The sequence below is a fragment of the Daldinia childiae genome (genome assembly GCF_008694065.1).
Source record: "Daldinia childiae strain JS-1345 chromosome Unknown Scaffold17, whole genome shotgun sequence".
In the NCBI taxonomy this organism is placed as follows: Eukaryota; Fungi; Ascomycota; class Sordariomycetes; order Xylariales; family Hypoxylaceae; genus Daldinia; species Daldinia childiae.
The window spans coordinates 181594-206207 of record NW_022984658.1 but is presented as its reverse complement, the minus strand read 5'-3'; the positions used below and the strand labels follow the sequence as shown (position 1 = coordinate 206207).

At 43.9% G+C, this 24614-nt stretch overlaps 6 protein-coding genes across 7 annotated transcripts; 3 read left to right on the top strand and 3 right to left on the bottom strand.

Annotated features, from left to right (window-relative positions):
* Positions 1 to 263: 263 nt before the first annotated feature.
* On the top strand, positions 264 to 1828 carry GL218_09256 (Annexin A7; the record flags this gene model as incomplete). The annotated part of the gene is made up of 2 exons (XM_033586084.1): positions 264 to 701; positions 755 to 1828. The coding sequence occupies 2 exons, from the start codon at positions 264 to 266 to the stop codon at positions 1826 to 1828; spliced, it is 1512 nt and encodes a 503-aa protein (XP_033439783.1).
* Positions 1829 to 3872: 2044 nt separating this feature from the next.
* GL218_09255 (uncharacterized protein) lies at positions 3873 to 5458 on the top strand (the record flags this gene model as incomplete). 2 transcript variants are annotated; one of them, XM_033586083.1, is made up of 2 exons in its annotated part: positions 3873 to 4304; positions 4361 to 5458. In XM_033586083.1, the coding sequence occupies 2 exons, from the start codon at positions 3873 to 3875 to the stop codon at positions 5456 to 5458; spliced, it is 1530 nt and encodes a 509-aa protein (XP_033439788.1). The 2 variants fall into 2 exon arrangements, with proteins under 2 accessions (XP_033439788.1, XP_033439787.1); XM_033586082.1 differs by lacking the exon at positions 3873 to 4304 and having other exon boundaries at positions 4397 to 5458.
* A 1506-nt stretch (positions 5459 to 6964) lies between these two features.
* GL218_09254 (uncharacterized protein) lies at positions 6965 to 7726 on the top strand (the record flags this gene model as incomplete). Its single annotated transcript, XM_033586081.1, has 1 exon — positions 6965 to 7726. The coding sequence occupies one exon, from the start codon at positions 6965 to 6967 to the stop codon at positions 7724 to 7726; it is 762 nt and encodes a 253-aa protein (XP_033439786.1).
* Positions 7727 to 10822: 3096 nt separating this feature from the next.
* GL218_09253 (Serum response factor-binding protein 1) lies at positions 10823 to 14541 on the bottom strand (the record flags this gene model as incomplete). The annotated part of the gene is made up of 4 exons (XM_033586080.1): positions 10823 to 11275; positions 11767 to 11976; positions 12123 to 13643; positions 14146 to 14541. 4 exons carry the CDS (start codon positions 14539 to 14541, stop codon positions 10823 to 10825), a joined length of 2580 nt encoding a protein of 859 aa, XP_033439790.1.
* Positions 14542 to 16841: 2300 nt separating this feature from the next.
* GL218_09252 (Calcium-transporting ATPase 2) lies at positions 16842 to 18076 on the bottom strand (the record flags this gene model as incomplete). The annotated part of the gene is made up of 3 exons (XM_033586079.1): positions 16842 to 17310; positions 17366 to 17721; positions 17783 to 18076. The coding sequence occupies 3 exons, from the start codon at positions 18074 to 18076 to the stop codon at positions 16842 to 16844; spliced, it is 1119 nt and encodes a 372-aa protein (XP_033439789.1).
* Positions 18077 to 18374: 298 nt separating this feature from the next.
* GL218_09251 (Calcium-transporting ATPase 2) lies at positions 18375 to 20420 on the bottom strand (the record flags this gene model as incomplete). The annotated part of the gene is made up of 1 exon (XM_033586078.1): positions 18375 to 20420. The coding sequence occupies one exon, from the start codon at positions 20418 to 20420 to the stop codon at positions 18375 to 18377; it is 2046 nt and encodes a 681-aa protein (XP_033439792.1).
* Between the last annotated feature and the right edge of the window lie 4194 nt (positions 20421 to 24614).

Genomic DNA, 24614 nt, shown 5'->3' with positions numbered 1-24614 from the left:
ACTGCGGTCAGATTCCGAATCTTTCAGGAGGCCTCTTATTATCTTATTATATTATCATATTAACGTTTAGATTTTAATTGGCGAGTTTAGCTAAATAAACTCATTTCAGCCTCGTCAGAACGCTTTGGGATGCCTTAAGGGATATATATTTTGTCTCCTCCCCCCTTTTCTTTTTCATCAAGTGCTCTCATTGTCTTATAGTATACCTCTAATACATCTACTTTATATCTTACAAGTGTAAATATACGCAACTCACCCGTATCATGGATCCTCAGAAGCAGCATTATTATTATCAATTTCCCCCTACTGGTGGACCTCCAGACCAGCCTGGACAGTCTCAACCAGGATATCAACAGCCTCCACCCGGAGCCTCGTATTACCCTCCTGCCGGGCCACCTGTTCCTGGACAGCCCCCTTACCAGCAACAGCCTTATTCTTTTTACAACACACCCCAGGGCCCTCCTCAGAATAGTCAATATCAACAGCAATCCCAGCAGTATCCATCAGGTCCACCTCGGGCTCCAGGACAATACACTCTACCTCAACCTTACCCATCTCAGCAACCACAGCAGGGACAATACGAGAAACCGCCAGTTCCGTACCATCAATGGGGTCCTAGCTCTCGACAGAGCCCTCCTCATATTACTTATCCACAAGCCCCGATTCCTTATTCTCTACAGCCGCAACAACACGGAGGTCCTGTAAGTATAATGCTAGCTTTTTATCTACTATAAATATTAACAATTACATGCAGCTGGGTGTTCCGCAATGGCCGCAGCCTCAGCCTCAGCCTCAGTACTCCGAGCCCGGTTATGGTTACGGCGTACCACCGACCCCTGCGTCGCCTGGTTATGACCTAGCTCAGAGAGCGTTCGTGGCCCCCGTCGATACGTCGGCCGACGTTGAAGCTCTTCGCAAGGCTATGAAGGGCATGGGATGCGATGAGGCGGTTCTAGTACGCGTACTCACTTCATCCAAGTACGAGAATCCGTGGGCGATGGCTCAGCTTGTTGGTGATTATAACAAGCGCTTCATCCGCGATTTGGCCAAGGATATAGAAAGCGAAACACGTGGGGGTGTAGAAACCGCACTCCTCGCTCTGATCCGAGGACCACTAGAACAGGATGTGCGAGTCCTCATTAAGGCTCTCGACCGAGCCGGCACAGATGAAGATGCCCTCATGGATGTTCTTTTATGTCGATCGAATGCGGACATTCGCGCAATCAACGCCGAGTATAAGAGAATCAAGGGCAACGAACTCCTGGTAGATATCAAAGACGACGTAGATGACACGTTGTTCCGGCTCTATAGCATGGTACTTTCTGCCACGCGTGCCGAAGATGCAGCGCCCGTAATCAGTTCGGATATCGATCAAAAGGTGACAGAACTGCAGCGCGCGACTGAGGGCACGATCGGCGCCAATGCCATCTCCGTGGCGCAAATATTCACGAATTCTAACACCGCACAGCTACAGGCTATTAGCAAGGCGTACGAGCGGAAGTACCACCGCTCGTTCGAGGAGGTCATTGAGAAGGAGTTCCGCGGGGATATGGAGGACGCGCTCCTCTACATGCTCGAGAACGCCATCGACCGAGCACGCTTTGATGCCAAGAGGCTGGAGAGGCCACTATACAAGACTCCGCGCAAGGACCGGCTCTTAATCAACAGGGTCGTTAGTCTGTACTGGAACCGTCCACGTCAGGATATGGCCAAGGCTGCTTACCAGGTACACTCTTCGGCCAGGACTTCATTGCGTGCTGCGTTTAAGGGTGTCCTGAGTGGAGATTACGAGGATCTGATGATTGCGTTGATTCGGGAGAGAAAGTGAACGGGAGTTCTTAGCTTTGGATAACTATACTTAATCAATCGATCTTGAAAAGTTCGTCATAATGTTCTTACAAGTAAAAACCTTTGTGTCTCGTGTGTACTAAGCTATTTTTGGTTTGAGAAATAGAATATTGTAGATTATATTCATACTTACATTAAAATTGCTAAAGGTTGTATATAATCTAACTATGTGACTTGAAAGTTATAAAAGAGAAATAGTACCGAGGTAAATTACTAACTACCTAGTTATTAGTAAACTCTATGTTTAAAGAAGGGTCTTATATATGTGGATTATCTTCTCCATGTGGGGATAATATAGAATCATTCTATTATGTAGAATGACATGTATAGGGGGTACTTGATTACATCAACTACAGATCATAGAGGATTCGGTCCATTATTAAACATTTTCTTCTTGTGAGCATTGATTTAAAATGTTTGTAGGTTAATATATCGTATATTTATATTCTGGCTGAACATGAAATATATCTACCTACCTCCTCTGATTTATACATGTGGGTTAAATTCAAAAGAGGGGTGTGGGGGTATCGTGGATCGCGATAGGGTGCCACGTGATTTCGTGTTAAATTGGTTCGGGTGGTTTGTGAAATCCGTGCTGTCCGTGCTGTGCTGGACCGAGCCAGGCCGGTCGGTAAACCTAGGGTAAAAGAAGAAGCGCCATTTTTTGAATTTTGCTTTTTTCTTTTTCCTTTTTCGCTCCCGCTTTCTTGCTGCAGTGGTTTGACAGGGGATAAGTCGATCTTATTACTCGCTTTAGGTACATAGGTACTTTTTAATTTAGGTCAGATTACCACATGCATGTAGGTACATTTATGGAAGCCTTCGAGGCAACAGAATTTCTTATAGCCAATTATCTCTTTTAATATTTCTACCTATTTTCTTCCATGGATTTTATTCATAATTAAATGAAACCTTCAATTTCAAGAAGAAGAAAAAAAAAAAAAAAAAAGAGTTGCCTCCATAGAATTGCTGCAGGGACAACGTGTATGTGGTATATGTGTAGCAATGTACATGTAGGTACCCATAGTAAAAATGATCTGCCTACAAGGTACAGGCCTTTTGTAGTGGCTGCAAGACGCTGGGGCCAAGCGTAAATCTAGGGAAGTCTTAGCGCACATGATCCCCCGACAACCTTGGAAGTAGATCCAGGTGCGCCCAAGGTGTACCTAAAAAAAAATACATTAGGTACATAACCTTTAGGTAGGTGCAGTCGCGCGACTTACATAGACCGCGTAATAAACGGCCAATGGCTTCCCTCCATTTCTTCCCCTCCTAATATTGGAACCCATTCGCTACTTTGGATACTTTGGATACTTTGCCCAAGAGTTGACTTGTTCATATTCCCTTGGATCCAAGTTAAAGTCAACGTCAACGTCCAATGTTCCCCTCCGACTTTTTCAATATCATCACCTATGGGGGGTTAGTTAAATGATTAAACTGATACTTCTGTCGTCAAAACCCGCGTCGCGTCTAAACTTCATAGCTGGATTTCAATTCGAGCTCTTTTACTATTAATTCCCGTGTGGCCGCACTTTTATTTCGCCTCCTCGCTTCACCTATACCTATACTTCTACTTATACCTCTATACCTATACATACCTATACTTTATAACATATATCTTATGTCTCAGTTCCAGTCTCAGATCTTTTTCGAATGCTAAATTTACTGAGTGTTGCATTGGCCTCAACGCGACTATAACAATCCGAATGTTATAAGTCTTAATCTAAACTCTCGCAATAACCGCGACTCTGACGACGACGTAACGCGTATACCTCGCTAAGCGACATCAGCGCCCATAAAGGAAATCCTTCGTCTTCTAAACGTGGAATCTTACCGCTTTCAACAATATCTACCTACCCTTCCAAATAGGCTAGGTTCAAGACATGATTTTATGGAAAACGCGATTGATAGCTTCTAATTAGTTGAATTGCATCCACATCCAACAAGACGCGACAACTTCGTGCCTTTGACCGTGGCACTTTCTCTAACATTATATCTAACGCAACTAACTTCTACATTGGATCATGTCGCAAGTCAACACCTCAAGTTCCTTGACAGGCCTCGGCCACTCGTCACAATCTCAAAATATCCCAAGTTCCCAGAATCAACCACTCAATTATTCAAGCAACGATTCCCAAGATACTACCGCTTCCAATGATACAGATCGTATTTTCACTCCGCCCGAAAGTGACAGTGAGGGTAGCAATGGAATAAGAAATAGCCATAGCTCGAGTCAAGAGTCTCAGCTCCTGCAGCTCTCCCAGCTCGCCGCAGCACAGCAGAGGATGAACGAGGTAGACGGGGCACCTACGGCTGGTGGTCAATCAAGAAAGCGTATGGCCGACGGTGTGGTCAAGCACAAGAGGAATAGCTCAAGCGTGTCCCCAATTCGACCTGGTCACTCTAGAAACACTAGCACCGTGAGCATAGCTTCTACCTCTAGTCGCATCGGAGAGGTAATTCGCTAGCATCTAATAACGCATTGCCGCGATCTCTGCTAACTCAATCGTAGCTATCGGCTGAATTGAGGACCAAATTGTCTTACGCTATGGTCAAGGTCAACAACGGCTGGCAAGGGCATTCTATCGATGAGGTTGAGTCGCTCGCGTCTCAAGTTGCCTCTCCCACTTCTAGCACATCTACGTTGCATGGTAGATATGGGGCGTCTGCAAGCCCCCGAGTCGCAGTTGCTCCTACGAGGCACAGGGCTTCAAGCATGGTTACCAGCCCTACAACGCAACATCCATTCCAAGGTCGCCCGTATGAGCCATTATGGAGAGAGGGTAACATGAAGTCATCTGCTTCAACATCACCTAACACCCAAGTGTCCGCGCTAGCTCCGCCTGCGCCTATACAACCACGTCAGCCTAACCAGACCCATCCTCGTCGTAGCTCCAACGCGAGGTTTGCACCAGCTTACCTATCTCACCCGCATCACGTTTCCCCCCATACTCCTGCTCAGCCAAGTCCGTTACAAGCCACTCCGGGTCACGGGAATATTAGGACACCCAATGTCGACCCTATCCTCTTTTCTCCGCACCAGAATGTGCGGGAGCAGGAAGCGTTGGAGACGTTGATGTTTATGAGCAGCCCTGGAAACTCGGCAAATGTAAAGCATACATTTCCCTCATCTCTCCCTTCATCACAGGGCTCGCAGCCAGTACAGCCATTACATCCGCCGCATACGCGCAACGGCGGAAGAACTGCTCTCCCTACCTCGCGACTAGGTTCGGGAGCCGAGGCCGGGAACCAGGGACGCAAAAGTTTACCAACAGCGCGGCCGCAACATAATCACGCGCCCCAAGTTAAGCGCGTTGGATTTGAGAAGTCACCGGGTATCTACGGTGGGATGGATATTGATGACACGCACGTATCTCCGCGAAGTAGAGGCACACCTCGTCGCCGAACGAATGGATCGGCTCCGCGACCAACTCTATCTATCCCTGCTGGCCTAAGCGGCCCGTCCCGACCGAGAACAGCACTGCGAGGTGATGACATAGAAAGGATGCTCGACCGGGTAGGGGCCAGACGACAGCTCGGATCGAGTGAGGAGAGTGAGATCCACATTCCCCAGAATAGAAGAGTGAATGGCCCAGTGGTGGGAGTTTGACGCAATATTCCTTTTCATGGGGTTGCTATACGGCGTACTTGGCGACTGAGATTGTCATTTTTTTTCATCAGTTGTCTCGCGTATATAACATGTTTTCCGCATTGTCGAAAAAGGATGTAATTTTTTTTCTCTCTCTCAATGTCGCATTCACGACCATATGCATTAAGCTACTGGGGTTTTCATGAGATGACACTGGGGATTGCGGGAGCAACTGGGTGCATTTACGGGAGATTTATGAGCATGATGACTGGGGGTAGATGCCGTTTGGGTGTATATGTTGGAACGGGTGATGAGTTTGTTCAAGCGTAGGTTACCTACATACTATCTTGTCTAAGTAGGGGTTATCTTCGGAGCGATTGAATGCATGTGTTGAATGATTCACCATCAAATCGAAAATGCTCTTAATAGTGTACACGTATCTATCTAGGTTGGGGTTTAGGGGTTATGACATAGGAACGAGTCATGTTTACCCCTGATCAAACCTAGGCGTAGAATGCCATGTATATCGAGGGTGTATTAAACGACGACTTGGGTGTATAAGGGGTATGTAAGGGGTATGTACCAGGGTAGGAGTCTGTAATGATATTTGTATAACGAAGGTTGTCATGTTTCTAGTAAGGATGTCTTGCTACTGAGTTAACGAAATAAATGAAATTTACAGCGATACCAACAAAGTTCCCCACGTGTTCATCCCGGCTATCAGCTTTTGCTTGCAGATATGTCTTACAAGGGGGGGTACCTGAAAAGGGGGGGGCAGCCGACAGCTTCGTACATAGGTACACACTTACCTTTCACTTATTGAACCATAAAAATCAGCCTCATTCAGCTAAGTTACCTAATGTACGTAATCCTGCATCGATTATCTAATGAGGCGAAGCTGATTTTCCCCGCCATGATTTGTTCCATTGCGGGCAGTTTGCTCAAGCCTCCGTCACGGCAAACGCATCCGAATTTTCTCCATGACTTCTTCTTTTTTTCCCTGCCAAGGCTTTCTTTTCTTCCAAGCCTCATTCACTTATCGTCACCTAGTATTAATACCGGTGATTGCTAAGCTCCGACTGCGTGTCCGCATCGCCGCGTGTTTCCGCTTTAGTGCACATTTATAGTAATCAGCTGCGAGGCAAAATGACTGCGCCTCTTAATCACGATGGTTGTTGTCAGCAACGTCGGCGCTTATTGGATTAGGAGGTACATACATGTAAGGACGTACATATGTACATGTAAGTATGAAACCAGCCTCAACTTAATATAACCTACTTAAGTTAAGTATATAATTAAAGTTCTGCTTACTTATAAATAAGCTTTATCGACTCTTCTTTATTTTCGGTCAACTTTTTTCACTTTTTCTACTTTTCCTCTCTTCCTCTTTTCTTGCCATAGATATTCAACAAACTATACTTCCTCTCATACTCCTAAAAGTCATTCTTCATAGCGTATAAAGATCGCTTTAGAATTTCTACTTTCAACTTATATCCTCTATTCCTAAGAAAGAGAAAGGATATCAACATGTCAGCAGCAGACTACTATGGAAATAGTGGAGGTGGTTATCCCCCGCCTCAACACCAGCAGGGCTCGTCGCCTTATCCCCCACAACCTCAATACGCTCAGACGCCATCGCATTCCCCGTATCCATCTCAACCAAACTATGCAAACGGTACCCCCTCTCCGGCGCCATACCCCGCTCAGCCCACCTACGCTCAGTCGCCAGCCCCATCTCAACAGGGTTATCTTACTCCCTACCAACCACAGTCCCAGCATTCGCGACCCGGTTCCGCTCACTCGGATGCTGGCTATGCGCCGCCTCCGTGCCCACAGAACGATGGCCGTCACCCAGGATCGCGTCCTCACTCCGCAGATCCATACGCCCAGAATGATCGCGATCCGAACTACAACCAGGCGCAAGCTGGAGAGGATGGCGAGCGTGGTCTAGGCGCGACTCTACTTGGAGGCGGAGCCGGCGGCTTCCTCGGCCACAAGCTCGGTAAGGGCAAACTGGGCACCATGCTAGGTAGTGCCGTTGGTGCGGTGGCAGCCAATTTAATAGAGAACAAGCTGGAGAAGCGCCATTCGAATCAGAGCCAGAATCAAGCTTATGGACAAGGACAGGGATATGGGCATGGTCACGGACATCATGGGTCATCGCATCACGGAGAGTCTTACTATGGTGGCCACCAAGGACAACATAGTCACGGCCACCATGGCCACCACAGCCACCATGGACATCATGGGCAACATGGGCAACATGGACATCACAGCCAGGGCTGGTAAAACATCTGATAATTCGGTAGAACAGTTGGATTGCTACAGTGGATGCGAAGGGGTTCCCCCACTTCCCTAACGATGAATTTGATATTATGAAAGGCGGCGTATTGGTCAGTATAAGTGGGTTTTATTGGTATAGGATTCGGTGGTTTCCCGTTTCTCTCAAATTCCGGTAGAGAAACAACGAGATGATGTTATGGTTCATTATGTGGTTACTACAATAAGTAGAGGGCTGCTTGTATGGGGAATGCGTATTACCTACTACCTTTATTATCCTCGTGAGCGAGGGTATTCTTAACAGCCTATAGTTGGCTGTCGTTAGCCTTGAATATATCTAGTTGCATGATTACCCCTATGTTTTAGTGCGATGATGTAAACACTTGTGGAATTTAAATGAAGAATATCGGTAAAGACTCATTACCTCTTACAGAAGATGACAAAAACATATAGCAGTGTATAATCATTAGTGTCGATAATATACTGCTCGACAGTGAGATACTCAATGTGATGATAATGATGGATTCTTTAATGTCCAATAGTGAATATAAACTACCTAACTCCTTCCATGTGATCGTCTTCGTCGTTAGATACTAGTCTCTCAGACAAAGCCTTTCTAAAGAATTGATAGTGGCGTATTGGAGGTAGAATTTCAATCCTATTGTTTGACTTCCTTACGTCTCAGGTATAACAAAATGAAGCTACCAATTATGAGACCCCTGTCAATATCCTTCCACTTCCTATCTCTATTTGTCCGTCTCTCTTAATTTCCTCCCTAATGTCCAACGAATATCTTTGATTTCTTTTTGGGGGTTTGGAAAGGTGAAGCAATTTGTCAGGCTAGTGTCGCTATAGTCTTGGGCGGAGTGCTCTCCATCATTTCGTCTTCGTCTTCGTCAATCGCCGCTTGGTACGTTTGCATCTTCTTTGGCGCTGGCTTTAATGACTTTCTAGATGGATTAATTAGTCGATTGGATAGTAAAAGTTCTCTTTCGTTTGGAGTTGTTGTCAACATACCACTACACTAAAATATTGCCTGCCATAGAATTTTTAGGAATATGCAGTGTTAGCTCGATTTTCTCTCACTTCATGTTCGGTAATTAAAACAATAGTTGTGCTGCTTGCATACCTGATTTGTAGTTCGCAGTGTTGTAGGCGAAGAGTTTATTTTATGTCGTGTTGTTGACTAGAGGTAATAGGAGGTTTCTAGTTCTTATGGTGTGGTGGCAATATTTAAATACGAAGTGTTAGTTTCCATATAATTCTATGAGTATCTGATGCATTCATAGTACTTACAGTATTTTACTTTTTAATTTGTAGTTATGTGTCCGTCTGCTAACAGGTAACCTTTGTTAGTCTTGCCGATAGTCTTTCCTGTAGTTTTGGCTACAGCCTTCCTCGAGGGTTGTTTCGTATGTGTTTTCTATGAGCCGAGGTGTGTCGATTAAACATACAAGGAAACTTGGTCTTTCTTCCTTTCTGATCCCGATAGCGTCGATGTTTTTGATAGTTTTGTGTAGTTGTTTTAGGTACTTATGTAAGTGAGATTTTGTGCTCTTAAGGGTTCCCTTTTTTGCCTTTCCCCCTTTTTTATTTTTACTTTTATTATTATTATTATATTTCTTTGGGTTTTTTTTTATAATTGGTTTAACTTAATTTTTTTTGTTTTTTTTGTTTTTTTGTTTTTCTTCTTTTTGTTGGATGTGCTGGGAATCTTTTAATCGATCACGCCATTTTAAGGCATGTAGATTCCATGATTTATGAGGTGGTTCTTCATCGCTGTTCTCAAGATTTTTGGGATCTTTGTAAATGCCGCTACGTTCCAACCGTCGAAGTCTGTTCGGAACGTATTCCAAAGATCTTCGTATCAATGTCGAGGTTCTTAAAGTCCTCGTGTATGTGCTTCTCCCAGTTATAGCATCTTCTTCCCATGGCCGCTATCTTGGGCCGCTTTGAGTTTTCCAGCGAACTTTTCCTTGCTGCTCTGTGATTGACTTGTCAGCCAACCACTGATCAGTGTTGGAGTGACAACGGTTAGATGTGTGTATCACCCCAGCATTTTTTTTTCTCGTTTTCTTTTTTATAATTAGTTTAACTTTTTTTCGTTTTTGTTATGCTTAGTCTTTTTCTTATGTATACTTTATTTTAGTTTTTCTTATTTTTTTTTTTTTTTTTTGTAAGTTTTTTTTTTTTTCCTTTGTTTTTTCTTTTTTTTTTCTTTTTTTTTTTCTGAAAATTTTTTTTTTTTAAAATTTTTTTTTGGTTTTTCTTTTTGTAAGTTTTTGATTCTTTTTTTTGGGGTTGGTTTTTTTTTTCCTTTCTTTTTTCGGTTTTTTTCTTTTTTTTTTTTTTTTGAGAGAGAGAGAGAGATTTTATTGTCCGCCAATCTCATTGTATCGGCAAGTTGCTCGATATCTCGTCAAACTTGCAATGTCGTAGAGTTATTGGCGAACCTACCAACCTACTAGTACATATTATTGATGTTCCGTTGGGAGGCTACGCCTCCTGGAGAATGAGATATCTATAAATACTTGTTAGATTCACTTCATCCTAAGTTTAGCCTTCTCAACACTTACCTTGCATACTTTTCGGATATATGGAGGCCAAGTGACATGTGTAGTGAGTTAGAGGCCAGAGGGCTTACCAGTTGGCGAGAGGAAGGGAAAGAGGGGGTGTAATAGTCTAAGACACGGCTTTCGCCCAGTCAAAAACAAAATAAAGATAACAGCCCATCTTCCCGATTTACCGCTCCAAAGAGGGAAGAGAACTGACGTTAAGCAGCCAGACTGCTCTCCAGCCCCCAGGTAATGACAATTAGTACAAAGTCCCTAAGCCAGGCCCAAAGCTCCGAGCGAAGATCTCATTTTCCAGACGGCATATTCCCTTAAATCAACACCAATCTTTGATTGGCACATGCACCCCATAAAAATGCATGTTACATATGAGCCTGCTTGCGAGGCAGAGCTCACGCCAATCCGGCGAAGGACGGCCATGGGGTACAAGGGGGATTATGCTGAATGAAAGAAATGAATTCTTACGACCGCAAAGCTGTTGGGTTGGTGTTGGGACCAGGTGTAACTGTACATTACCAAGGTTCAGAGTAGTCTACTTTTTATCTGCCGGTTTCTTCGGTTTCTTTGGAACGAGGAACGGGTTGGCAGGTTTCTTCTTTAATTTCATTAGTGATTGGTAGTCTGCGTCGTTCTTCTTCTTTTGCCACCCCTCCTTCAACTTCTTCTCGGCCTCCGCGACCAGAAGATTCTTCTCGTTCTGCTCGTCTTGGTTGTGCTTGCTTGCTGTGTCTAATCTCTCCATCATGACACTCAGACGTTCATCATCCATCTCTGTAAATGGAAGCCCATCGGTCTCCTTGTGAGGCAAGCCCTCGTCATCCATGGTGTAGTAAGTGTCAGGTAGGAGGGACCCCTTCACAGCTGCTTGGTCGAAAGCCCTCTGCTTCCCGCCTCGTCCCATGATGCTTTCTTTTGAGCGTTCCTCTAAATTGTTTTTGAGGGTCTTCTTAAGGGCGTCGAGATCCAATTTTTCTGCCTCTCGCGGCTTAGATGGGAGCAACCAAGCTGTAGGAATGCTCGAGAAGGGGCTGGGGCTTTAGGGTGACTAGGACGGGCGTAGCCTTGTCTGGAGAAGTCTCATCAGAGGGATCCTCTTCCATGGGGGTATCTTCCATATCAGGACCGCTGGCAACCACAGGTTCTTCAAATATTGGACCAGGTGCTTCAAATACCAGTTCTTCGTTTCCCATATGGGGGTTACTTGGTGGGGCGATAGTAGTCTGGCTTGATATACCCACATTGGAGGTAAAGTTAATAGAGGATGTAGGTGTATTCATAGAGGTGATATCAGCCGAGTTAAGGTGAGCGATAGGAAATGGGATAGTCGTATGTATGGAGGTAACAATGTTAGTCGGATAATAATTTGGGATAGTAGGAGTATCAGGAATAGGCTGGCTGTGTGGATCCAGTCGCTATAAATGGAGCTTCCGTCATAGGTTCATCCGGAATATATTGCTGGTCCTTATGGTTATCTACTTCTGGTGCATCTTCCATAGATTCTTCGTTGTCAGGATCTTGACCATTTGCAAGCTCCATTGCTAGCTCCTCCTCAAGTGTCTGCTCCATCAATTCTAGAATATCATCGTCGGTTTCTTCTTCCATTGCCTCTAGGTTTGCTTCACCTGTTTCGTCTTCATCGGTTTCGACATCCATTGCCTCATGAATTCGATCATCGGTTTGGGGTTTCTATTCCATCGAAGCCGAGTGATCAGAATTCATTGGCTCGTTTGCATTAATCTGCCAGCTTTGCTGATCAGAGGAGCCCTGGTAAGCTTGGCTTTGCTCAGTGTTAAGAGGCACAGGTTCCTTAGTGTATGCTTCTTGAGTAGTACCCTGTGAGCCATTAGGGAGCGCCCCGGGAAGGTAAGTTGTCCGATATTATTAAAGTCTTTGTGACTGGAATAGGACATTGAAGCATACTGCTCGGGTTCGATAGGCTCCTCGTCACCGTAAGGGAACACTGGCGCAGATTGTTCGCCACTGAAGTTAAAGATAGGGGCAGACTGTCCAGCTTCTGTGGATTGCTCGTTGCCGAAAGAGAACATAGGTGTAGATTGTTCACCGCCAAAGTTAATGGTATAGTCAGGTTGCTCAGCTTCCGTGAATTGCTCATTACTGAAAGACAACACCGACATTGGCTGTGGAACCTGAATTGGCTGCTCATTAAGGAAGGGGGGTATAGGGGTATGTTGTTCGGGTTGAATAAACTGTTCAGCACCGAAGTTAAAAATGGCAGCAGGTTGTTCAACTTCTATGGGCTGCTGGTTGACGAAAGAGAATGTGGGTGTGGACTGTCCAACACCGAAGTTAAAAGAGGAGGAAGATTGTTCGGCTTGAGTAGACTGCTCGCTGTTGAACGTGAACACGGGCGTAGATTGGGTGAGAATAGGTGGTTCACTGTCGAAAAGATGACCATTTTCGACAGCTTGTTCTATGACCATAGGGTTCTCTAGAAATTGTATATTGGAGTCGTACTGTGCCGGCGGGGGGATTATATCTGGCTCGTAGGTAACAACATGCTCGTTGCTAGACTGGCTGTTCTCGGCCTGCTGCGAATTATCTAGAGACAGCATATCGTCCAGTATATTGTCAATAATCTCTTCCCATTGAGCCATATCATCGGATGGTTGCTCATCGTGTGAGACCTGTTCAATAGCATGATCCTCTACAATAGGCTCGCTAAGCTGTTCAATTGCACATTGCTCAGCCGAGGGCTCCTCCTTAAGAGTCTCCGAAATAGTGTGCTCCTCCATAGAGTTCGTCTCAGTAAGCTGCTCGGTGAAAGACATCTCCTGAATCTCGGGGGACTGGGAGGTAGGTTGTTCAGTAATCGCCGTCACAATGGATTGCTGCTCCGCGGGAGGCAGCTCGAAGGTAACAGGGCCGTTGGTCAAGAGGTTTTCGGTACTATGTCCTTCAACAGCAACAGCTTGCTCAATAACCATCTGTTCCATAGTAGGCTGCACGTCTAGAGGCTCCTCACTAGTGGGTTGAGAAATAGGAGAACCATGAGTAGTGAGCACCTCGATAGAAGGCGTGTCATCACTGAGCTTCTCAGGGGTAGACTCTTCAGGGGTAAACTCCTCAGGGGCAGGCTTCTCGATGATAGTCTGCTCGATGATGGTCTGCTCGATGACGGGCTGGTCGATGACGGGCTGCTCAATGGCGGGCTTCTCAACGGCAGGCTTCTCAACGGCAGGCTTCTCAACGGTAGGCTGGTCAATGGTAGGCTGATCAGCTGCAGACTGTTCGATAATAGGCTGCTGAATACTAGGTTGGTCGCCAACAGGCTCTTTAGACTTAGGCGGGCTTTCAGTCGGCGTAATCTGGTTTGGCTGCTTGGCCATAGCCCACTTATTCCTGAGATATTCACGTGAAGAGATTGTCTGACCTGGAGCCCGTAGTATTTCCTCGACAAGCCCTGTTTCAAGATCATCTTCTATCATAAACGATGATCTTCGAAGATATGTAATTCTCGGTTTGACCTTTCGAAGTATCTCGAGAACAGACTTGTGAGAGTGGACTATAGGTGTGGTGTAGGCGTAAGCGGCTCAAGAGGAATAATAGGGGGCAAGTCTGTAACAGTCATGATGGTAGATATGGCTAGCTGACTTTGGCTGTGAGTGTCCATCTGCGTGCTAATGTGAACCATCTTAGGCTTTCCTAGAACCCGACATAACTTGCACCAGAGAGTAAAAGGGAGCTTTAAGATGGACATAGTAACACGCAGGATGAGAACCAAGAAGCGGCCTATGAGTAGACATGTGCGCTGGGTTAATCCGAGAGCCACGGAGAGTACCTATAATATAACACGTTAGAATTAGGGGTAAGTATAAGGGTCGGGATGAGAGTTACCTGGTGAGGGATGTGTCGAAGAGAGGGGGTTGCAGCGCAGACAATCATGACAAGATCAAGAAGAAACATATCCTTGTCGCTAGTGAGAAACTTATGCATTATCATGGTCGTCGCAACGGTGATCGCGCTGGGATACGTGACACCCCAAGAATCCTTGCATGCGCACATGAGCGCGATTCCGTGGATTTCCCGAAGAACACCTCCTCCAAGGGCATACTTCACGCAAATAGCCGTAAGAGTGTTTGCGAAAAGGGCGAAGATATTGGCAGAGGGATCGTTGTCATCATAACCGGAGAGACAAAAGATCATAATAATGCCGATGGCTCCTCCAAAGGGGGCGGCGAACATGGCGTCAAGGGCCAGAAGGAAGGGAACGAGGATAGTGATAGCGTACATGATGAAAGACTTGGTCGATCAATGTACTAATAGAAGGGTAAATAGAGGAGTAAGGTAGAGAGTAAGGTGAATAGGGGAAGAGGTAGGATAGGGTAGGTAATAGATAGATAAATCAATGAATCAACTAAAGTCAATAATTATGACAATAAGATGAATCGATTGATGAATCGATGATAGAGTGGATTGATTGATTGATGTATTGAATAATTGCTTGGATCGAAGGATCAATAGATCAATGAATCAATGTGTAATTGGATAGTGTAACTAATGATATGTGTATGTCGAAGTCGAAGTCGAAGTCAAAGTCGAAGACGAAAACGAGTACGAGGATGATAACAATTGTTGCACTTGTAGAAGAAAGAAAAGAAGGAAGAGAAAAAAGTTCAGTTTGGGTTGAAGGTCTGTAGAATTAAATAGAGAAAGTTTGCGCCGGTGATTGTGAGAATAGTAGTAACATTGGTACTTAGGTTGGCAACAAATCAATTTTAGAATTAGGAAAGAGGAAGGTACGATGTTAGAATTTTCATATGTACCTCAGGTATCGTGAGTTGGATCAAACACTCAACACATCTTAGGCGGGTCGTCACTACAGTTTTACACATACTGTCCGTGCATCTCTTACTGATAAGGCTGTAGCTTTGTTGAAGGTACGCAACAACAGCTAATCAACATCTGTAAACGATCACTTTACAGGTGTAATTATTCCACCTGAGGGGGGGTTGTTGCCTCAGGAGAGATTTGTTGAATTCTTAGCTTGATTTAATTAAAAAGAATTTTTATAGGAAAGCTAAAATTTACCGCTAAACAATTATTGACTTATATTTCGGAATCAAGAGAAATATTAATTTCTATCTAAAATGCAACATAATATTACTATAGCCTTTCATCCCAACACTGGGTTATCAGTCACGAGGGACCCGGGCTAATTTTTAGTATGACTTTAACCAATATATTTTTGAACTTGATATTTGATCATTATATACTTCAACTATCTAAGCAGCTCACTGTGATATCTATTGTAAAGCCGTGACTCAGTAATAGGTAGGTATGATTGTGTAATACAAGAAGTTGTTGTGTCATTAATTCTGACAGTTGGGCAGGTTAGTCTGATTATGTAATTTGTTTGTGTAGCTGTGCAATGATTGGTTAATCATGCGACCCACTTTCCAAAAATAGTATTTTTCTTCTCTAGAGCAGGGTTCCCCAGATTTTGATCGCAGATTAATTGATCTAGATCTAGCAAAGGTACCTAGGTACGTACCAAGATCTGTTGATTTAGATTTTGGTGGGAGAAAAAAAAAAGAAGTATGTACCTAAGGTACGTATCGGAGTGATTTAGGTACTGATTGCCTGGTAAATACAGAATTTTGATTTACTTCCGAGTTGGTACCTTCAATATGAGGTGCGCACTTGCTGGAGGTACGTAGGTACGATGCTAACATGAAAGCTCGGGCACAATAAATTCTGTCACCAGCCGCCAGACTACACGTGCCCATGCGGATTTCAAACTGGATGACTTAGTACCTAACTACATGTACATTTATCCCTCAGGTATGAATCTAATTGAACATAAATACCAGAAAGCTTAATCACGTCCGGTTTACGAAACATGTGGTAAGCATTGTATGTTTTCAGAAAGTAATATTTAGGTCTACTTATAACAGTTTAAATTATTTGAATGGGATGATTCTGAAGGAATGAAGCGATTAAATATAGATGGAATGTAAGTAGTAGAAGGACGCTTAATGCCGTATAATAAATATGGTGCTGCTTAAAAACCTACCTGACCTAGTCCAGAAATTAAATTACAATTACATGAGACTGACTATCAACATCTTTTGAACTTGAGAGCTAACATGTCTGAAGACGTTTTAAGGTGATTTGGTACTAAGAGCAGATGAAGATTATCTTAGATAGTTAGTAGCAATATAAGTGTCAGAGTTGATAGCATCCTTATTTCATATATACCTAAGGTATATAGTTGAGAGTGGGCATATGTATGGGCTGAAAAGGCGAAAGACTAGAGAACTGCCTTCTTTTTTCTAATTTTTCTAAATGTTTTTTTTCTATATCTAAGATCTATAATCTCAACTATGTCCCTTCTGGCAATAAATACTTGCTAACCCTACAGCGCATTCTCATCTACTAGATCTCGTTCACCATACTTAAATCAATATCCCTATTGCAAGTTCATCCGCTTAATTGCGTAAATGCATTAATATGAATCCAAATCTCATCGCTAAATGTCATATGCTCTATCTAATATACAAATAAAAACCATACATATATATATATATATTTTATCTTCGCCCCTGTTCTAGATCCTCTATTATTTGTATCTCCGGGTTGTTATTCGCTAGAACGCCATCAGAAACCACGATCTCGGGAGCTGCCTCTTTCTCTTTAGTTATATTATTTTCTTGTTTTTCTTCCGATGAGGACTCTGTCTTCTTCGACTTCCACATCCTGCTAAACACGGAACCGATCTTGGCAAAGAATCTAGCCAAAAACTTATATACGGCGACGACAGGTGCGGTTACGATCTCGGTGATCCTGGCGAATAGAGCGTCTGGGAATAGTCGTATAACGATAGCCCACGGGAGCGAAATGGCTGCTGCCACCAGGCAGATAGCCCATTGCACGCCGTTGATAGCAGTGATCTCGAACGCAGCACCTCCCACAAAGACAATGGCGATCTGAGCACCAACCATAATGATGTTGATTACAATGAAGAATTTTGTTGCGAAGCACACCTTCGAAGATGTTGAACTTGTTATCCAGGCGTCGGTTGTTAAACTCGTTGAATATTTGCATCCATACGAACGTGTTGAAGACCATAGTGTTGAGCTCCGTCTTCTGAGTTTGGTTATCAGGGTCATAGCCTAGGATGGAAGCGCCGGCGAAGTGTAGAATTAATGTGATGATAAGTTGGTAAATTGCCTGTCCTACGATCATTTTCCACATATTGGTTGTGATGAGGGGTGCGCTCTTCGGTTGGGGTTTGCGGTCGAGGATCTTTTCAGTCGGAGGGTCCGTTGCGAGTGCGAGAGCTGCAAAGGTATCCATGATGAGGTTCACCCAGAGTAATTGCACGGCAGTGAGTACGGAATGCATGTCGGGGTCGGCAACGGCAGATATGAAGGCGAGGAGGACTGCTGTGATATTGACAGTAATTTGAAACTAGAAGATGATTAGTATCGTATACAAATAGTTGTTTGTATCATGTTGACCTGAAACTTACCTGAAGGAACTTCTGAACGGAGTCGTTAACTGCTCGTCCCCATTTGAGAGCAGTAAGAATAGAAGCGAAGTTGTCATCCATCAGTACAATTTCCGAAGCCTCCTTAGCCACCTCAGTTCCGCAGATGCCCATAGAAAAACCGACATCAGCAGTCTTGAGAGCTGGAGCATCGTTGGTGCCATCTCCGGTAACAGCTACCGTTTCTCCAAGAGCCTTGAGTCTCGCGACCAGAATCCTCTTGTCTTCAGGCGACGAGCGTGCAAGTACTTGTAACTTGGGTAATTTGGCATCCATCTCATCCTGGCTGAGTTCCTGAAATCAGGACCTTCCATGATAAGGCCATCGGTGTAAATACCACATTCAGCTGCGATGGCCTGAGCGGTTACAGCGTTGTCTCAGTGACCATGCGAACGACAACACCAGCAAGTTGAGCTTTTCGAACAGCTTCGGGGACCCGGTCTTACGGGATCCTGGATACCACCAGCCAAACCAAACCAAGTTCTTTAGTATTGAGCGAATTTACATGGCCATCTTCAATCTCGGCGTCGACAGGTGGCCAACTCTCAAAATCCTTGTATACGATGCGATGGTCCTAACGATCTTTGGCATAAGAATCAATAATAGATATTATGCCATCGCGATCGCTATTTGAAAGGTCGCTTGTAGCAAGAGACTGAACATCTGCCTTCGCGCTGCAATAGTTTAGGAGGATTTCCGAAGCTCCCTTCACCAAGAGCCTGTATCCAGAATTGTCTCGTAGCTTGATGACTGCGCCCATGCACTTCTTGGATGAGTCGAAAGGCATCATTTGAATAACCTGTTCATTGTTGCGGGCCTCAGCCAATGATTGCATCGCAAGGTGGTCCCTTGCTAGCTGAAGCAGTGCCGTCTCAGTCTTGGAGCCAATAAAAGCGAATTGACCATCTTCCTCGCCCTCAAATGCAGTGGAGTTGATAGCCACTGATTGTACAATAGCGTCCTTGGTTTTTTGACTAAGGCCGGCCGCCCATTGGGAGACGCTCTGAATACCTGGTTTCTCGTTTTCGGATTTGGCAAAGTTTGATTGGCCAAATGTTCCTGCGACAACTGTCATTTTGTTGGTTGTTAATGTTCCCGTCTTATCAGAACAAATTGCGGTGGCGTTGCCCATCGTCTCACAGGCGCGTAACACACGGACAAGGTTGTTTTCCTTCAACAATCTAGTTGTGGCGAAGGCCAACGCCAAGGTAACCGCCAGAGGTAAACCTTCAGGTACAGCCACAACAATAATAGTTACGGCTACGATCAGGATGTCCAAGAAAGCGGAGGCCTTCCCTGAGCTAGAACGCTCGTCCGTTGAGAGGCCGCCAAGGAAACGAAATAGTAGGACGAAGAAGAGAAGACCAGCTGCTGTACTGCCTAGTTTTGCAATAGCAACGGCGAGTCTTTCGAGTTTCTTCTGAAGAGGAGTTGCTTCGATATCTGTTCGGACAGACATCATGATCTTGCCGAAGCTGGAATGTACACCGACAGAAGTGCAGAGGAATGTGCCAACGCCTTCAAGCACCTTAGACCCTGAAATAATAAAGGGGTCGAGACCTTTTTGATTGGCGCCTGATTCCAGTATTTCCATAACCTGCCCACCCGGTGTCTTTTTGATAGCGTCAGATTCACCTGTCGCTGAAGATTCATCGCACTTTAAGTCGTTGCCGTTAATATAAATTCCGTCGACGGGGACAAGATCACCGGGCTCGAGATGTAGAACATCTCCAACCAGGACGTCGTGAACATTAATCATAAATGACTTCCCAGACCGAACAACTTTAATCTCGCGGTCATCTTTCTTAGCGTTAAGTCTGACGAAAGCACGTTCCTTTTGCCAGTCATTGAGTGATCCTACTAGCGTGACGATAAGTATAGCGATGATGATTGCGACGCCTTCAACCCAGTCCACAGATGGTGGTCCTCCTGGTTCAGGGGTCGTCCCGAAAGTTTCGTAAAGGCCAAGTGCCAGCGATATTACAGCGGCTACTGTTAATAATATGATAACCCGGTCGTTGTAGGCATTCCACATGAGTACCCATATCGGTGTGGCTTTCTTCGCTGGTAAAATATTCTTGCCAAAGACTCTTGCTCGGTCAACAAAGGAGTCTGATCCGGGTTGAGGTGTCCGCTCCGGTGTCTCTATAAATTTATCTGACGTCCTCCGCACGGCCTGCTCAAACGTAATGGATGTTCGTACTGTTGCCTCGTCGAGGCTCAGACCAGCGTTAATATCGGATTGTAGGCCGCGTGCTATTCCGGAGATGCCGCCCAGCGCCTGAAATGCGGGTAAAGATTTTGGATTTTGAAGTTTGTTTAACTGACCCGGGCTAAAAGCAAACGGGTTATTTTCGACCTGGAAATCCGCCTCCGAGCCGGGATCTGGACGGAGAGCTGCCTCGGGGTCTACTGATAACACACTTGCTCCACAGTCGGATGGGACTGGTGTTTGGAAAGGATTAGAGTGAGCTGGCGTTAGAAAAGGATTCGATATGTTCGAAATATTAGAGACAAAGGAACCAGCAGGCGTCACCACTCTGGTTTCATTAGTATCGCTCCTCGGACGCGTTCGTGTATCGATCGCCAGCGTTGGCGGCGCTAAACTATTGCCCGCCATGACTATGAAAATGTATAGCTGCTAGTTTTATCTTAATAGATGAATAAATATGAGGTATATCATGGGTTAAGATGGCAATAGATATTTAGATATGATGAAGTATGATGATCATGTAGGCTTTCAAGAACAAGCCGGTGGTCGGTGAGGGGGTATGATATAAGAACCAAATAAAACTAAACGGCTGGCTATGAGGTGAAGTGAGGCCTAGAGAAGGCACATGCTGACACTGTCAAGGCTCACCGTATAGAATTTCCACTTTTACCGAGGCCAAAAGAAAGGGTGTCGTGGTAATGTTGCCCCAAACTAAACTGCGTAGCAAGCTATCCTAGATAGCCAGGACTCTTGGCCAGGCTGTGCAAAGCGGAGTAATGCGATGGCGAAAGTGTCGGATTAAAGGTACCAATATTTTGGTAACTTAGATGGGCAGGATGGTGGGCCCGTCGTAATGCAGACCGCAGCTTGATCTTGGTTATGGGTTATGATATACTAGGCTAGGTTGCTTAATAGATAGATAGTACGCGTTGGGGGGAAAAGACGCGACTCTTTTAAATGTTGAGTCTGTTCATATGTTTAAGGTATCATCTAGACTCGGGCGCAGTTATCAAATCTGTCTTGAAGGTGTAATAAGGAAGGCTATGTTAGGCAAATGACGCAGTAAGAGGCAAAATGCTGTGTTGGAGGCCGCTTTTGCTTGAAGATAAAAAGGCGCTTCCTATCCCCTCAAAGACAGACTGACTATGACGGTTTAGCAACGAAGTGTAGGAATTAGTGGTATTGGCGACAAGATCACAACATCTAAAACATGGTAGTACTATGTACATAGACATGCATGCAACCTCCGCTTCTATGTAGTGATTAATAAAATAATAAAATATCAATACAACAGTTTGATGGATTAACTACATTATGAAGAGAGAGGAGAAATTTCTGACGTTCCCTCCCTTATGCCAAGAGGGGGCCGAGTGAGGCTGTGTAGATGTTAGATACCGCTTTGACCAATTAAAAGTTGGGCGATACGCAGACTTAACATATATTCTATCTGTTTATTGGCATTACTCCTAGTGTGATTTGAATTTAAAAACCGGATCCATGGATCATGGTACATGGTCTAGGTAGTTTCTTCAAACAATATCGCGATTCATGAGCGAAATTCGCCTTTAACCAATTACACGTGGAAAACCATGTTAATTATACTCACTAACAAACCGGCAATACCAAATATACCGAACTTAAACTATCTCCAAATAATAATTTAACATTAAGCCGTAAGAAAGATACGTGGTTTGATTAATCTTACTACTTTCTTTAGGTATCGTCACGAACACGTTCCCTTGCTTTAGTTGATGATTGATAACCTGACACGCCAACAAAAGGGCGGAGTCAACTTACATGTAGCAACTAAGAATGCCTAGCTTTTAGACAAACAATACCAAGCCTGGCATTAACACTTGGCTTAGATGATCTATTCGACATGACGCATACAACTATTTCCTTATCATCGCAAATTTTGGATGAATCTTGTTTTCGTGACCAAGTGGCTCCTTGGAACAAAATCTAAGCAATGCACGATCCGTATGGTCTGTGACTGTATTTTGCTCTCTACCTAATGCATCAATCGTCAACTCTGAATATCTTATTAGTGGAGTCTATAAAGTGATCGAGTGACTTGATAAGTATTAGTGGCCCCTATGTACCACTCAATATAAACCACGTAGATTCCTAATCAAGTACAAGCCAGCACAGAGTGGCTATACGGGCATTAGACTTTATAGACAGAGTGGGTAGTATACTCAAGTCGTCACTGAAAAAGCTAAGCCTTTTCCCATCCCAATATCTCGTCAGCGCCAGTCTAGAGTTGTCCAAGTTGATTCAATAGTCTAACAACAGGCGTGTCGGAATTCTTGTCATTCTAGGAATTAGTAGCTATCACAACAGCATGTTGCTTAAATTACGATGTGATGCATCGTAAGACATCCCCTACGGCACGCTACTAATCGGGCAAGTGAGAATGCAGCTTGTGATTCACGAACTCAAGGGGTTATCTTGTGTCGGTTAAGATATGGTCCTCCTCGCAAGGCAGACTCGGGAGGCATAAGAAGCTCGGTACGAAAATCGCTTCATCGAACCATACCGAACAAAGTCATAAACTGACAAGGAAGACTTCAATATACTAGATATCAAACAACTTTAATTATTAAGCCTTATGAAAGCTACTTGTAAGGGATCCATATTATCACTACATTAAATCAATATAGAAACGGCGGTACTAAGAGATAATGACATATCGATTCCTATCACGATTTATGCGAAAGATCTTGCCATCAGTTACCTTAGGTTAAGTACTTTACACATTAAGAATAAGTGAGAACAAATTCAACAGTCATAGGACCTAATATTGATAAAGTAACCCTATCCCCCGAGAAAGACGTATAAATACTGCCTTGGGACGAAAAGGAGCGTTTTACCTAGCATATTTTCTAACATAAAATACTTATAAGCGACTGCTGATCGATTTCGGTATAATTGATGACATATCCTTCCAGTTTGATGGTGAGCATATTACGAAACTAACACCCTAATAGATATAAGACAGCTTTCGGATTAATCTAGTCCTACACTACCATACACAGCCTCATTATATGTACTCAAGTGGGCAAGCCGAGGCAGAGGTGGAGAGATCTAACAAATACGCGGGTTGATTCTACTTGAGATATCAAATAAAACCCAAAGAGGTATATATATATGCATTTAAATACGACTGTCGGTTTGTCTTGAATATTAAATAATTACACGGTATCGAGTTGAGTTGTGAAGAATGTTCGAATTATAGAGCAACAATTAACAGGCCTCGGAGTTGCTTCATGCCCAGAGTGAGGGAAATAGCATAAACAAAGTATATGAAGAAAATGCCTCATACTATGTAACACTAGAGTCACATTTAGGGTGGCTATGTCCTCCCTCGGTGGACGGGAGCTACAGCTAGTAGAACAGTAAATGTGCAATATTTTCTACAGTGGCCTAATAGAAACTGATATATCAGACACTTGTGTGTATTTGAAGACACTCCTCCTCCCTATTTATAGTATGGTATGCTTAGGTATGTAGGCCTTACCTCATACATATTATTCATAGTTTTTAAGTGTTTCCAATTATCATTTAAGCTGTGTTATATATATTCAACTTACAACAGGTAATTAGAATCAGATGCCGCTTATTGTGATTCTGAACATCTGTTATTAGACTATAGGTTACCAGGGCCCTAGACTACGGAATTATCATTATGTAACTAAAACAAAGTTCCGTTCTATCTTGTAATATATATAGTTGAAACTTGATCTATAATATTCTTCAGTAGGTTGGCGCTTGGGCGTGACTGGAAAGGTATATTGGGTATATTGCATATACAATCTCAAACAGGAATTCTTGTTAAAATCAAAGCGAGCAGGTATAAGTAATTCGTCCCAAGATGAGACCCTACAAAACTTAGCAATATATCGGAAGATCACCTTTCTGTTTCGACCAAGGTTACACTCGGGTGTCTGACCGAGTACAAATGTGTAATTGCTGTATATGGAATCAGGCATATATGGGAGCACTATTTAGATTACATTCGCACAAGGCAGACTTTAAAGGATACCTAAGGTAAGGCTGACATGATCTTAGGTAATAGTAGGATCCCTTCCTATTTGTAATTATTAACGGTATGAGCCTCAAACTATCATGAGACAAAAACATCTGATAAGATAAATAGAACATAAAAGCTGATACATCTTTTCTTAACCCCTGTTCACTTCTAGAACCATTCTGTGACCTCCTGCAGGAATTTGGAGAATTCGGGAGTAATCAGCGCAAATCGCACCTCAATAGAAAAACGGCTGTTACTTAACTACGCCACCATAAGCCCCACGATGAGTACGACCAAACGTCCCCAGAACCGGACTTTGTTTTATTCTTATATTCTCCGATCAATCTAGCGGATAGGTACGACTGATAATATTCTCGGAATGCGCCTCATGGGAAGACTTCCTTATTAAATCAACCAGTTCCATTTCCGGCAATGCCTTAGGTGATCAGACGAGGGCGAAGGAATAATTTATATCATATGACGTCTTTAGAAATGGAGACTTTTGGAGGATCAAGCCCGATGCCATCTAACAAAGAGAGACAACAAATTCGCAGACTATACGACAGTTT